General features: G+C 29.5%; 1 protein-coding gene and 1 long non-coding RNA gene across 2 annotated transcripts; both read left to right on the top strand.

The window, feature by feature from the left end:
• The first annotated feature begins 4,457 nt into the window (after window positions 1–4,457).
• On the top strand, window positions 4,458–7,216 carry LOC107853042 (protein CYSTEINE-RICH TRANSMEMBRANE MODULE 10-like). The gene is made up of 3 exons (XM_016698060.2): window positions 4,458–4,536; window positions 5,338–5,645; window positions 6,457–7,216. Exons 2-3 carry the CDS (start codon window positions 5,351–5,353, stop codon window positions 6,708–6,710), a joined length of 549 nt encoding a protein of 182 aa, XP_016553546.2. The 5' UTR covers window positions 4,458–4,536; window positions 5,338–5,350; the 3' UTR covers window positions 6,711–7,216.
• Window positions 7,217–9,916: 2,700 nt separating this feature from the next.
• Window positions 9,917–12,518, top strand: LOC107853046. The gene is made up of 2 exons (XR_007048535.1): window positions 9,917–10,194; window positions 10,782–12,518. It is a non-coding gene; the product is annotated as an uncharacterized LOC107853046 (long non-coding RNA).
• The last annotated feature ends 2,790 nt before the right edge of the window (window positions 12,519–15,308 follow it).

Genomic DNA, 15,308 nt, shown 5'->3' with positions numbered 1-15,308 from the left:
TTTCATGTTCAAAACTAATTTGTTACCACAAATCATAATAATTAATGGTTTAAAATATTTAAAAGACATAGAGAAATTTTATTGACTCTCATTATTTTAGCAATGTCACATAAATTGAGACAAAAGAAAAAACAACTTAAAATATTTAAAAGATATATAAAATTTTTAATTGACTCTCAAAATTGTATCAAAGCCACATAAATTGGGACACAAGGAGTAAATATATTCGATAATTACGTAAAAATTATTATAAATCACAATAATTAACAAGTTAAAATACCTTTTTAAAAATAGATAAAAGTTTTATTCAACTCTCAAAATTTTATCAGTGCAACATAAATCATGACGAAATAAAAATTATCTTAATTAATTGCAACTAAATATTTAAAGTAAATCAATTTTATTATTTTAATTGACTTTTATATAAAAAATTAATCTTTTTATTTATTTATTTTAGTTAATTTAAATTTAAAATTTTTTTTATATAAAAATAATAATATTTAAACTTAAATTTAAATTTTTAAAGTACAAAATTAATAAATTTAATTTAATAAAATAAATTTCTAATGAATATTTTCTTAGAATTTGTGTTGGGTCAATATGTATCAAGTTAAAAAGAAATAAAGAAAAATATATAGTAAAATTTTATTATTGTGAAAGATAAATATAATGCACTATCCAATATTGTTTAATAATATCATATTTTGCATATGCAAAATATAGCATCCCGTATTTAATTAATATACTACTCCGGTGAGTTATCGATGATTGCTATTGGATAACATAACCAGTCGCTCTTAATTAATTATTATGAGTCATCTAGGTATTAAGAAAAATAAATAATATTTAATAAAAAATAAAATAGACATAAAATATCAAAATTAACTCTTAATGTTTTAAATTAAATTGTCATCTTTCAAACGATGATTTTACTATATCACCCCTTATTATAAGTCATTTATATATTAGAAAATTAAGAATAATAAAATGATATGTCAACATAAAATATTTGATTGACTATCAAAATTATATCAGTGCCACATAAATTGGGACAGGACAAAAGAATATATAAAGCAACATATATTGTTTGAAAATGAAATAAAAAGTACTGTAAATAACAATAATTAACAAAAATTTTTAAAAGTTGACTGATTTCTGCTTCAGCTATTTCAATCGTGATTTTAATGTATCACCTGCAATTAATTATTATAAGTCACTTATGTATTGAAAAATTAATAATATTGAATCCATGATTTTACTATATCACCTATAATTAATTATTATAAGTTATTTATGTATTAAAAAATAAATTATATTTAATTAAAAAATATAAAATAAACATTTATGACATGTCTGATTAAGTTGCTTCAATCGTGATTTTATTATATCACTCCTAATTAATTATTATAATTTATTTATATATTAAAAATTAATAATATTCAATAAAAAAAGTAAAATAAACGTTTATGACATGTTTGCTTCAGCTGCTTCAACCATAGTCTTATTAAATATCACCCATAATTAATTATTATAAGTCATTTAAGTATTAAAAAATTAATAATATTTAATAAAAATAAAATAAATATAAAAATAATAAATTAAATTTTGATGTTTTAAATTAATTCGACGTCTTATATGAAGTCCACTTAAAATTTTCACAAGTAATTTTTATAGTAATTTCACTATATCACTTCTAATTAGTTGTTGTAAGTCATTTAAGATATCTATGCTTCATTGTTTCAATCGTAATTTTACTATATCACCCCTAATTAATTATTATTATTATTTAAGCATTGTGCCACATAAATTGAAATAGAAAGAATATTATAAATCACAATATCAAAAATTTAAATTATTTAAAAAATATAATTGACTATCATCGACACAAAACTCTGGATAAGAAAAGTAGCATATATTATTCAAAAATTACATAAAAAGTATTATAAATTACAATATAATCTGTTATATATTTCAAAAAAATGACTAGAAATCACAACTTAAAAAATTTATAAGATATAAAATATTTGGTCGACTCTTGAAATTATATTAGTGTTACTGAAATCGGAATAGAAGAAAAGTATTATAAATCACAATAATTAAAAAATTAAATTATTTTTAAAATATAATTGACTATCAATGCCGCAAAAATTTGGACAAGAAAAGTAACGTATATTAATTTGAAAATTACATAAAAAATATTATAAATTACAATAGTTAATAACTTAAATTATCTAAATACATATTAAAATAACATATGTTGAACTTATGCTAGATTCCGGATGAATCCTAGAAAACATATGTAATACTTTTATTAAAAAAATTTATTTAAATATTTCAAGATTGAAAAGACAAATAAATATCTTAACGTTGGGCCAGACAAGGGCTATGCTCCTCTAGTTTACATAATAAATCAGAGCTTAATACATAAACATGTCTTTTAACTTGGTTTCAACTGATATTTATTTTCTTAAATTTTGAGTGTGTACAAATAAACACTTTTATATAATATTGAGCAAGTAGACATATTTATTCTATGTGGCGTCTTACGTGACAATTCACGTCTTAAATAATGTGTTTACTTGATCAATTTTATACAAATTTAAATATCTGTTTGTGAACATATAAAATTAGAAAACATAGATGCCAATGAAGATCAAATTTAAAAACACATTTATATATTATTATAAATGCCATAAATCGATCAAGGACCATTACAAAAAAAAAAAAAAAAAAAGTATTCTTTTAACTTTCTTTACCTAGGGAATTGACTTGGTAGTTGGTACCTACATTTTGTCTTTTTCTAAGAGCTAGGTGATGAACATAAATTTTTTTGAATATCATAATTTATCATTAAAAAAAAATAAATTCCACATAATAAACAAAAAAATTCCACATAATAAACAATAATAAGTTACTAACATTTTGAACCTATTAATTAAGCTTGTCTAGTTTGCTCCCTAAATAATTGCTAGCTTCTTGCTGATCATAATCGAAGTCGAATTAGGATTTTGAGTTCATAGGTTCTGAATTTTGGAAAAAATATAGCTCATTGAATTTAGAAATGAAATTTTAAACACAAATATAGAATATGTGCCAAAGCTACTGAGTTATGCAGACCCGTAAGCAGAATAATAACTCCGCCTTGATCAAATTTAATCTGTGCTAAATCTTGAATATATCTCTGAGAACAAGGTGGGCCCTACTATATATACAAGGATACAATATACATTTGGTCATAGAAAATTCAAACGTTTGACATTTTTTTCAACTTCTTTTCTTTGTCTTGTAATTAGATGATTTCATTTGATAAGTTTACTAAATCTCTACTCTTTATTATTTGGAGAAAGAATAAGTTTCTATTATTTGTATATGATATAGGCTTGAATTAAAAAAAGGGTAATATAAATAACATAAATTTCGATAGTTTGAAGTTTATAAATTTTTTCGATATTTTGCATAATTACTGAAAATTTCGGTCCAGATACATAATTAGCTCCCGATACATCCAACGAAGATGTATTTTTTCCTTTGTAAAAATACATAATTAACTTTTGATATATTTTTTTGATTTTGGGTCTGTCGAGATACATAACTAGCTCTTGATACATTCAATGAAAATATGTAATTAGTTGAAATTTTTGTAATTACTTTGTAAGTGTAGAAATTTGTGTAAATATGATAAGTTAAGGTGTACGTTTATGTTTTTTTTTTTTTTTTAATTGATATAAATTGTGGAGAGGTGTTCAAAACTCAAAAGGTCGAAAGTAAATGATTTATTTGGGAACAAGTCAAAAGCCTATGTTATGGAATTAACATAGAATTAGTGAGGAAAAGAAGAAAACAAGGCAAGAAAATAGTAAACATAACAAAGACAACAAAAGTCAATTCGCCAAGAAAAAGGTTGACCTTAAATAATCTCCATAATAATAAATATTTCTAGTTAGGGTTAATAGCATTTTTGGTCTCTTAAATTTAAATAAATTATAATTTTAGTCCTTGTGATATTAAACTAAACATATTCAACTTTAGATTAACTGAAACACACACTTTTGATTTCTTTGCTTATGAAAATTCACAATTTTACGATGATTATCAATTGTTCCGCCACTTAATTACTCGTATGCTATATTAAGCTTGTACTGTTATTCCATATTTGACAACAATATAGTTTTAAAAGTATTTTGAAGATATTCTTATATAAAAGGACCTTAAATACACATTTCAATTAGTTAAAGATTAAATATGCCTTTTCACATGAATTAAATTCGAATTTATCAATAATCGGGGGATCAAAAGTGCTATTATCTTTTCTAGGTAATATTTGTATAAAATTTGAAAAACTAGAAATTCTAGAGGATAAAAATATTGAACACCTCAATTAGTATTAATTAATCACGTCATATATGGTCTAATTAACGCGTGGAAAATAATTAAAAGGGTAAAATGACCTATAAATATTCATCCATATCCACTAGTAAAAATCTTCCTTCATTAATATACATTTTTTATTTCCTATGTATCTTCACAAGGAAATTTGTAAGGACTCCTTTTCCAATTCATGAATTTTTTTCAGACTCCATTTGTGCAGTTACAATAGTTTTTTTTTTTTTTTTTTTGGTTAGTGTATATGAATTTTCGAAGTTCATAAAATTTATTTTTATCAAGCAAGAAATATAATGTTCTTGATTTTATGTTAGGAATTTTTTTGAGACATTTTTTTGTTTTTTGATCATGTTGAAACATTCTTATTTAGGATCTTTTGGATTTGAATTTGACATTGAGAATATTTTTCATCTCATGAGGAGAACATAATAAGAGAATAATTGATATTCATTTTTTTCCCATTGAACCACTTTACTATATTATCTCATAATGTGTTTCGAATGTCCATAAGACACCATTGCATCATTTACAAGCCATCTTGAGAACACAGAATTCCAAGAAATTCGACATAATTTAGAAATAAAAATTTAGCTATATTATGAGCTGACACATTCCATGCTCGAGGAATATATACAATCTTGATTTCTTCAACATATATCCTCGCATGTGATATCTGTTTTTCAAGATATTGTCATCTTCTTTTGTAACATTTGTACCACATATCTTGCCCAATTGCTCAAACATATCTAACATATTAGTTCTAACAATTTCTAGCTAGGGTATGACTTTGTCACATGCAAGAGGCCACATATATACATTACTTTATGCTATCTTTTTCACTTGTTTGTTGGCCTACTTAGTGTTAGCATTGCCAAGTGCAAAATATTTGGTTTCATGTGGTTTTTCAATTCTATGATATTGACTATTTCATTTTGCCTTTTTGGGTATTTCTAGGTACTTGAGAAGAATGGGAGGTGGAAAGGATAAGCATGCACACAATCCTCCCGGAGGACAGTATCCTCTTGGAAGACAATATCCTCCCGGACAGTATCCTCCGGGACAGTATCCTCCAACACCCGAAGGATACCCTCCACAACCTGGGGCTTACCCTCCTCAGCGAGGATATCCACCACAAGGTTATCCTCCGGCACAGGGATATCCACCTACAGGATATCCTCCACAAGGGTATCCGCCTGCAGGATATCCTTCTCAAGGGTATCTGCCTGCAGGATACCCTAGTCAACCTGTTCCACACCATGGAGGTACCATTGCTTTAATTACTTTTAGATGTGGCTTGATATGAAACTATTGCAGCAAAACACTTTAATTTATCAAGTACGAAAGTCGTGAGGAGAGTAGATAATTTGTTGTGTTTCAAATAAAAAAACTTGTTTTAAGTGTTGAATCATCTATGTCACTTCATCGAAAAGGTTAAATTGTTATATAGGAAGGCATATGTGCAAACATGCTCTGATACCATGTTGAATTTTTTTCATACCACATTATTAAAAAACATAGTCTGCTAGAGTACTGATGATTTATGTATTATTCAAGAAAAGCTATACTTAGAAGCTTTCATTACCAAAATAAGTTATTTTTATTCAACTTATAGAGTATTATTAGTTTTCTTGTTAGGTAACACCAATATCCTGCCTATAGCAAGGCCCATAAATGGTCTAGGGTGGCCTGAGTTAGAATCATGATTGAAATGATCCTTGTTTGGTGGGCTTAGTTAAGAAATAAAGTTGCGCCCTTGCTATCAGCTGTAGTTTTTGGCATGATGGTAAACACATGATCCTAATAAGTGGTACTAGAGTCCTAAGAGCAACATGCTGCATGAGGTAGGTGTTGGGTAACGCAAACATCCTGCCTATTGCAAGGCCCATGCGGGGGCTAAGGTGACCTAGGTTCGAGTCATGATCGAACATGATGTTTATTAAAGGCAGACTAATTTAAGAAATAAAGTTAACATTTTGGATGAAGGAGATCGATCAATTGAACCCCCTTCCTTTTCATTTAGTTTCTCCATTAATCAAATCTATCAAAGCTTAAATTCTGAATCCGTATCTGTAGGGCATCACGGAATGATGGCGGCCGGAGTTGCAGCCGCGGGAGTGGCAGCTGTAGGAGCGGCCGCGTATGGTGCTCATCACATGGGGCACGGCGGAGGTCATTACCCTGCACATGGTGCTGCTCATTATGGACATTATAATCAAGGAAAGCATGGCAAGTTTAAGCAAGGGAAGGGACATGGCAAGTTTAAGAAAGGGAAAGGTCATGGCAAATTTGGCAAGAAACATGGAGGCAAATTTAAGAAGCGGAAGTAACTAACTAGTCATAGTATACTTTAACTTCACATTTTTGCTTCTACACTTTCTCTACACAAATAAAGTAGTAGTATAGGTGCAGCGGATGAGGTTGCTTCTTCCTTAATCAGAGGCCTCGGGTTCGAGCCTTGGGTATGAAAAAATCCTTGGTAGGGAACGCTTCCCCCTGAATGGGACCCTATGCGATGCAAATCTAGATTAGTCGAATTCTAATACGGGTACCAGTCACCGGATAAAAACAAAAAAAAATAGTAGTAGAGGTTTGTGTTCTTAGTGCCAATAGGCATGAGAAGTAATATTTTTTTTTTTCTAACTTTAGAAGGGACTTAGCGTAATCATAATAGTTTCTCTCACGTGAGAAGGCTTACATATTCAAGTCCCATGAAAACAACGTCCTACATAAATGTAAAATAAACTTACGTATAATAGATTCAATGTAATATAGCTCTTTTCGGATCTTGCACATAGCGAGAGTTTTGTGAACTAAGCTGCTTTTTTTCTTTTTATAATTTATATCTACCTAATTCATTTTTTTCTTAAATTGAGTAATATGCTTTTTTTTACCTTAAATTGAGCATTACAACATCTTTATATAACAATATCTCACCATAAAAATTAAGTTTTTCTGGCAAAAAATTTATTTTATATGATATTATTTATTAATTATGACAACAACAATCATTTTTATAAATGTCACATTTTGTAAAATTACTCCTCTATCATAACTCTCTTTTTTTTTCTTTTGTTTTTTGAAATATAACCATCTTTATAAAAATAGACTCTCTACTATTATCAATGATTAATCTTAGAGATTTTGATCAAATATTTTGATACTTAATACATCATTTATGACATAGAATAATATATGACTATATATTTCCATCTTAACAAAAATTTCCTTCTTTATACAAAGCATGATGAAGCTTAGCATTTGCCATTAAAATATCCTACATCCAAAAGTTTTCACTTGTATAAAGTATGAATAAAAAGTGTGAGGGGACCTCCATTGTTTGATTGGAAATGTACTTAAAGTATTTATGTGAGACATATTTTTAATGTGTACTAACAGTCTTCTATTCTAGTTGTGTATTAGAAATTTGAGATAAGCCTCCAGTATCCTTTGAATTATGGCCAAAGTTGCTACGACACACTCCAACTTCACACAAGTTCTATTACCCACTAAACCTGATTTTAGCGTATTTTTGTCATCCTTTTGTGCTGACGTGACACCTCTATTACATAAATGAGCCCGCATCAAAGATGCCACATCAGCTAAAAAAAATGACAAAAATCCGCTTAAATTAGTTCAGAGGTAATAGGTCCCGTAAAGTTATAGTGTACCATAACAAATTTTGTCATAGTTTAGAGGGTACGAGATACTCAAGTTGTCTGCAGATATGTCACCAAAAACAAATAAGGAGATGGAACATGTATCTAGTATACCATCCAGTGTTGTCAGCAGCACCAGTATGCCTGCATATATGTGATGGTTTGCACTGACCGTGACATTTCACATGTTGTTAGTGTTGTGTGTAGATACATGCGAATAGGGGTGTATAAATCGAATCGTTAAGTCAAATTGAATCGATGAATTAAATTAAATCGAGAAAAAAAATAGACTTATGGTTTGGTTGGATTGGTTTAGTGTTGGCAAAAAAAATTGACCATTCTTGGTTTGGTTTGGTATTAGCAAAAATAAAATCAAACCGAACTCAAACCGAACCGAACTAATACATATATAATTTTAATTTTTTATATGTAAAAAAATAATACTTATAATTTACTTTCTAATTACTTTTATTATTTTTTTATATTTAGAAAATAGATATCTATTTTTGGGTCGTTAATTATAATATTTTTCCATTAATAACAAATTAATACAAAATCCAATATTAATATAAAAACCTAAAACTCTTTAATTGCTTCGCTTTTTACATTTTACTTTCCAAGTTTTCAGAGAATTCTCATTATTTCCTCATCTTATTTTCATCTTACTTTTCTCATTCGTTAAGTTGTGATTTAGGTTTGTTTCTTTTCTTTCTCTTTAAATAACATAAATACCAACCTTTTAAAAGTAGTTACACTCTCTCCCACTTTTTTAATTACTTTACTCTCTCTCCCTATTAATCTACATAACATAGCCGACATATACATAACATTTTGTGTATATGTGGAATTTTTGTAATATGTTTAGGGAGTTGAGATTTTTTGTAATATTGAAAACATAAGTTGTGTATTTTTGTAATTGTTAGTTTTTTTTTATGGAATTATGTTATAATTAATTACTTTATGGAGTTAAGTTTTTAATAAGTTGTCTCTAATTATTCGTTCTTTTGTATGCTCACATTTTATGTGAAGGGAACTTTCAGACAAGCTATTGTGACTAGTGACTTAGAAATTGAACTACTTGGGTATCCACATAATATTACTTTGAGAGATAGTAGTTTAGACGTCTTAATAATTTGCCAACTTAATTTTTATTGGAACTACTCTATGACCATTGTTTTTTTTCTTCATTTTTTTTAATGAAAACATTTAATTTTTGTCTTCAATCACATTATAATTGTAAAAAAATCGAGAAAATCGAAAAATAAAAAAAAATCCGGAAAAAAACCAAAATAAAAAAACTGATTGTATATTGATTTGATTTGGTTTATAGATTTAGAAAACCGACATTATTGGTTTGGTTAGATTTTAATAAAAAATCGAACCAACCCGACCTATGTACTCCACTACATGGCAATGTTAGGACCAAAATAATGAGGTGTCATGCGGAAGTTAGCAAAACAAATCTCAAAGATGCCATATAAGAAGACACTACTAAAAAAAACAGCTTTTGCGACCACAAAAAAGCAGCCACAACTGGTGGTCACAATATAAGCGACCACATGTGGTCGTTTTTTAAATTTTTTTCTAAGAAAAATATAATAAAAAGCGACCACATGTGGTCCCTTTTATATTTTAAATTATCAAATAATCATTTCAAATTTTTTTATATTAATTATAAACAACTTTTGCAACCACAAAAAAGCAGCCACAAGTGACTACATGTTGTTGTTTTTTAATTTTTTTGTTTTAAAAATATAATAAAAAAGTGACCACATATGGTCCCTTTTATATTTTAAAATTGTCAAATAATCATTTCAAAATTTTTTATATTAATTATTATGTTTTTTGAAAATTAAAAGCGACCACAAGTAGTTTATTTTCGATAAAAAAATTTTAAAAAATAATATTTTTGTAAAAACGATCACTTGTGGTCAAACATTTCTCAATAATTTTGTAATACCCAATTATTGACCCGACCCAAACCATCTTAATTGCCCCTTTTCCTTTGTAATTATCCTAGTATCTCAATTCATCACAATCAACTACCTCACCTCAGCTCACCGACCCGACCTCTCCAACAGCAACTCACCGACAGCTCATCTCAGTGACCATAGGAGATTATACAACCTAGGAGATTCTGCCAGATCTGTTAAAGGTAACCACCTATCTTTTTCCATACAGAAAATTCCTCAACAGTACTAATTTCATAGTATATGTTTGTATGTGTTGTTGGCACAATCAGTATATGTTTGTATGTGTTGTTGGCACGATCACTTGTAATTTTATGTAGACTCTTTCATTGTTTTGACTGTTTGGTTTGTGTTTTATTGTTTTAATGTTTCTCTGCCTTCCTTTTCCCTTTCGATTTTGGTTTTTAAGACTTTGTAAATCCTTTCATAAGTTGATTTGGTTTAGGAGAATGGAATCCTTTCATAAGTTGGTTTGGTTTAGGAGAAAGGGAATAACAACAAAACTCCTTTCATTAGTTGTTATGTACCTGTGTGTTATCTTGGATTTTACAAATAGTTAATTAGATATTGTTAATGTTGCAGATTTTATCTTGTTTCATGTTTCATTACGACCTTATTTACTATTCTTTATATTGAGTCGGAGGTCTATCAGAAACAACCTCTCTATCTCTTCGGAGGTAGCGGTATGGACTGCGTACATTCTACTCTCCCCAGACCCCACTTTGTGGGAATACACTGGATTTATTATTGTTGTTGTTGTGTAATGTTGCAGATTTTTTGACTGAACTCGAATTTGAGAAAAGGATTATTTTGCTATTTTTCTGTGACCGCTTGTCTCTTTTTCTTCTCGCTCCAACAACTCCAGAAGGACAAGAATATTTCTAATACTATATAAAAGATGGAAAAGTAACAACAGTAATCTTACTGAGCTGTTTGATGCATACAACCTGTTCAACCTTGGTATAAGAGGTAAATAATGCATCGCCTTAAGAACAATTTTACTTCCATGACAACCACGCTTATAGCGAGGGTGTGGAAAAAATTTAGAAGAGTCTAGTTTGGCATCTTCCTTAAAGTATAACATGCAACCATTTTCACAACAATCAATTCTAATCGAGGAGACACCTAACTATGACACCATTCTTTTTGCCTTATAAAAAGAATCGAAAAACTCTAAAGTGGGGTCAACTAACTCTTTAATAAAGTCTATCATAGAGTCCATTCTTCAATCAGATTTAATACTTAATAATCTTACAACAATAGACAATTGAGAGTGCTAACACCCATCAAACAAAGGATGACGCAACATGCAATTCTTCATAAAAACGGTGTGCTTCTCAATTGGGAACATCTTCGACATTTTCCCTACATTCGACCCCTTGTTGCATCCCAAAAGCATCATGCACTATTTCTGTCATCCTAATATCTTGATAGTTATTATGCCCTGCAGACCTATTACTTTCACCAACAACAAAGTTATTTTGCCCAACTTCACCATGACTAGTATGCAATCTTAAAAGATCCTCATGAAACCTTTTTCTATAAAGATGATCCTTCACAACTTCTTTTAGAAGACTTGTACCATCACATTTTACACAAGAACAACGAATCGCCAGCAAGAGTGACCAGTCATCAAGTGTTTTGGCATGTTCGATAAATCGATTGACACCTTCAACAAATTCTACCCTAAGACCCACTCTATTATCCAGTGTTGTAAAAGGTGCTCGCGAATGGCGAGGTGAGGCATAGTCACCTCTTATCGTCGTGGCAAGGCGAAATTCAAAAGGCGACGCCTTTTCGAGAAAGGCGACGATGGCGTCACCTTTTTAATTTTTTTTAAAAAAATAGGTTTTTAAGGTTAAAAAGTTAATTTTTGGGCATATTTTCATATTTTGGCTATACCAACTTACTCATTGGCGACTGCGGCTACTACCTACTCACAACTTTCAAGTTTGACTTCAACTCTGGCGTCCGACGACTCCCCCTACTCCAGTAAGTCTTGATTTCTATTTTTTTCTTCTTTCTTCTTATTCTTCTTAATCCGACGGCTGAACATTGACATGCTATTTTTTCTTCTTCCACCTTTTCTCTTCTTTTTCTATTATGTAAAAGCGATACAATGTTACAACACACTGTCACTGACTCACTGTAACAAACTAACAGTAAGCTGTAAGCACTGCATAAATTTATTATGTAATTTTTTTTTAATATCTTATATAACATTGTATGACAAGGGAAAAACAACAAGTTCAAGTTAGACTTGGCCCTAGTTGATGAAGAATCCAAAGAGGAAGAAGATGAGGGGCAATATAATGAAATGCATGTTGGCATTGAAGATTATGCGAATCTTGAAGAAGAATAAACTTTAAAGTTATAGTACTGCTCGTTTTATGAATATTGGATTGTTGAGTAATTCAAGTTCTATACTTTTAGTATTTATTTACTGTCTATTTTTAATTCTTGACTTGAAATATTTCTTAATATATTAGTACTATTGATATTTTGATCATTTATATCTTATTTTAATTTTTTTGTACTAATTGTCGCCACACATTCAAAAGATGACCGCGTGGGGCCTTACCGCCTTTCACCGTCCAAAACACTGCTTTGTTGATATATCTAGCTATAATCAGTTTTCATCTACACAATCAATCACTAAATCAAGTTCCATTCAAGTCATGAATTTACATTTAAGTGACCTGACTTAATTAAATTCAAAACACAAGTTCACATTTTCAAGTGACCACACTTAACTAAATTCAAAATACAAGTTCCTCTTTTAAGTAACTAAACTTAAAATTTTCAAGTCACTAATTCACTTCTCAAGGAACCACACTAACTAAATTCAAAACACAAGTTCACTTTTCAAGTAACTTCACTTAAATATTTTCAAGTCACTAATTCATAATTCAAGTCAATACACAAGCATTTTCAAGTCAGTAATTCAATTCTCAAGTGACTACGCTCAACCATTTTCAAGTCATGAATTCACATTTCAAGAAACCATACTTAACTTAATTCAAAACACTAATTCACATTTTCAAGTGACCACACTTAACTAAATTCAAAACATAAGTTCATCTTTCAAATAATTACACTTAAATATTTTCAAGTCACTAATTCACTTCTCAAGTGATCACATTTGATCATTTTGAAGTCGCTAATTCACTTTTAAAGTGACCACACTAAACAAAATTCAAAACACAAGTCACTAATTCATAATTCAAGTCAATACAGTTAAACATTTTCAAGTCACTAATTCACTTCTCAAGTGACTACACTTAACCATTTTTAAGTCATGAATTCACATTTCAAGCAACTACACTACACTATTTTCAAATCACTAATTTACATTTTCACGTGACCACACTTTACTAAATTAATAACACTAGTTCATCTTTCAAGTAACTACACTTAAACATTTTCAAATCACTAATTTACTTCTCAAGTGACCACACTTGATCATTTTGGAGTCCCTAATTCACTTCTCAACTGACCACACTAAACGAAATTCAAAACACAAGTTCACGAGTCAAGTAACTACACTTAAGCATTTTCAAGTCACTAATTCATAATTCAAGTCAATACACTTAAATATTTTCAAGTCACTAATTCACTTTTCAAGTGACTACACTCAACCGTTTTCAAGTTATGAATTCAAATTTCAAGCGACCACACATAACTAAATTCAAAACAGCTATTCACATTTTCAAGTGACCACACTTAACTAAATTCAATACATAAGTCAGTAATTCATAGTTCAAGTCAATGAACTTAAACATTTTGAAGTCACTAATTCACTTCTCAAGTGGCCTCACTTGATCACTTTGAAGTCACTAATTCACTTTTTAAGTGACCATACTTAACTAAATTCAAAACACAAGTTCACCTTTCAAGTAACTAAATTCAAAATACAAGTCACTAATTCATAATTCAAGTCAATACACTTAAATATTTTCAAGTTACTAATTCACTTCTCAAGTGACTACACTTTTTTCAAGTGACCGCACTTAACTAAATTCAAAACACAAGTTCATTTTTCAAGTAACTACACTTACACAATTTTCAAGTCATTAATTCACTTCTCAGTTGACCACACTTGATCATTTTGAAGTCACTAATTCACTTCTCAAGCAACCATACTTAACTAAATTCAAAACACAAGTTCACCTCTCAAGTAACTAAATTCAAACCACAAGTCACTAATTCATAATTCAAGTCAATACACTTAAACATTTTCAAGTCACTAATTCACTTCTCAAGTGACCACACTTAACCATTTTCAAGTCACGAATTCACATTTCAAGCGGCTACACTAAATTATTTTCAAATCACTAATTCACATTTTCAAGTGACCACACTTAACTAAATTTAAAACACAAGTTCACTTTTCAAGTGACCACAATTGATCATTTTGAGGTCACTATTTCACTTCTCAAGTGACCACAATTGATCATTTTGAGGTCACTATTTCACTTCTCAAGTGACTACACTTGATCATTTTGAAGTAACAAATTAACATTTCAAAACACTACACTTAACCATTGTAGGTAACTAATTCATATTTCAAGTGACAATACTAAACCAATTTCACCACATGAATTCACATTTTCAAGTGACAACATTTAACTAATTTCAAAACACAAGTTCATCTTTCAAATAACTACGTTATTCTTAATCATTTTCAAGTAACTAGTTTACTTTTAAAGTGCCTAGACTTAACCATTTTCAAAACGCAAGTTCACATTCTCAAATAACTACGCATAATCATTGTCAAAATACAAGTTCACATTTTAAAGTAAATTATTCCTTAGATACTGTAGACACCTAATTTGGTCCCTCCCGAAGACCCAAGTTATCCATTTTTACCCTCGTCTTACCATGTGTACTACCCCATAAAATAACCTCCGCACAAAAGGACAAAATAACTTACTCTAAGAAAATTGATAACAAATTTTATCCATTCTAACAACCCCTACCCATCCCCTACCTCACCCAACCCCCTAATCCTATAGCCACGTGACCACCCCCAAATCACATATTTTATCTTTGGTTTTACTAACAGAATACTAGACAACAAAATAGTACCCATGGAATAAATTCATAACAATATATACATTCAAGGGCCCCACCTAAGATTCCTTCTTTTGATTATTCTCCAATTTCATAAAGGAGGGATCAATATATACAATAAAAAAGAAAATCATCAGGGGGCACCAGGTAAATACACTCATACACGACCCATAACCCCATTTTCTCCATTTTTTTGAATCATCAACAACACAACATACGGACTGGA

Source organism: Capsicum annuum, chromosome 1 (assembly GCF_002878395.1).
Source record: "Capsicum annuum cultivar UCD-10X-F1 chromosome 1, UCD10Xv1.1, whole genome shotgun sequence".
Classification (NCBI taxonomy): Eukaryota; Viridiplantae; Streptophyta; class Magnoliopsida; order Solanales; family Solanaceae; genus Capsicum; species Capsicum annuum.
This window is presented reverse-complemented; position numbering and strand designations above follow the sequence as displayed.

Coding starts and splice junctions, on each gene's coding strand:
- LOC107853042 (XM_016698060.2), top strand. CDS start 5,351: ATGGGAGGTGGAAAGGATAAGCATGCACACAATCCTCCCGGAGGACAG. Junction 5,646..6,456: donor ACCTGTTCCACACCATGGAG/GTACCATTGCTT, acceptor CCGTATCTGTAG/GGCATCACGGAATGATGGCG.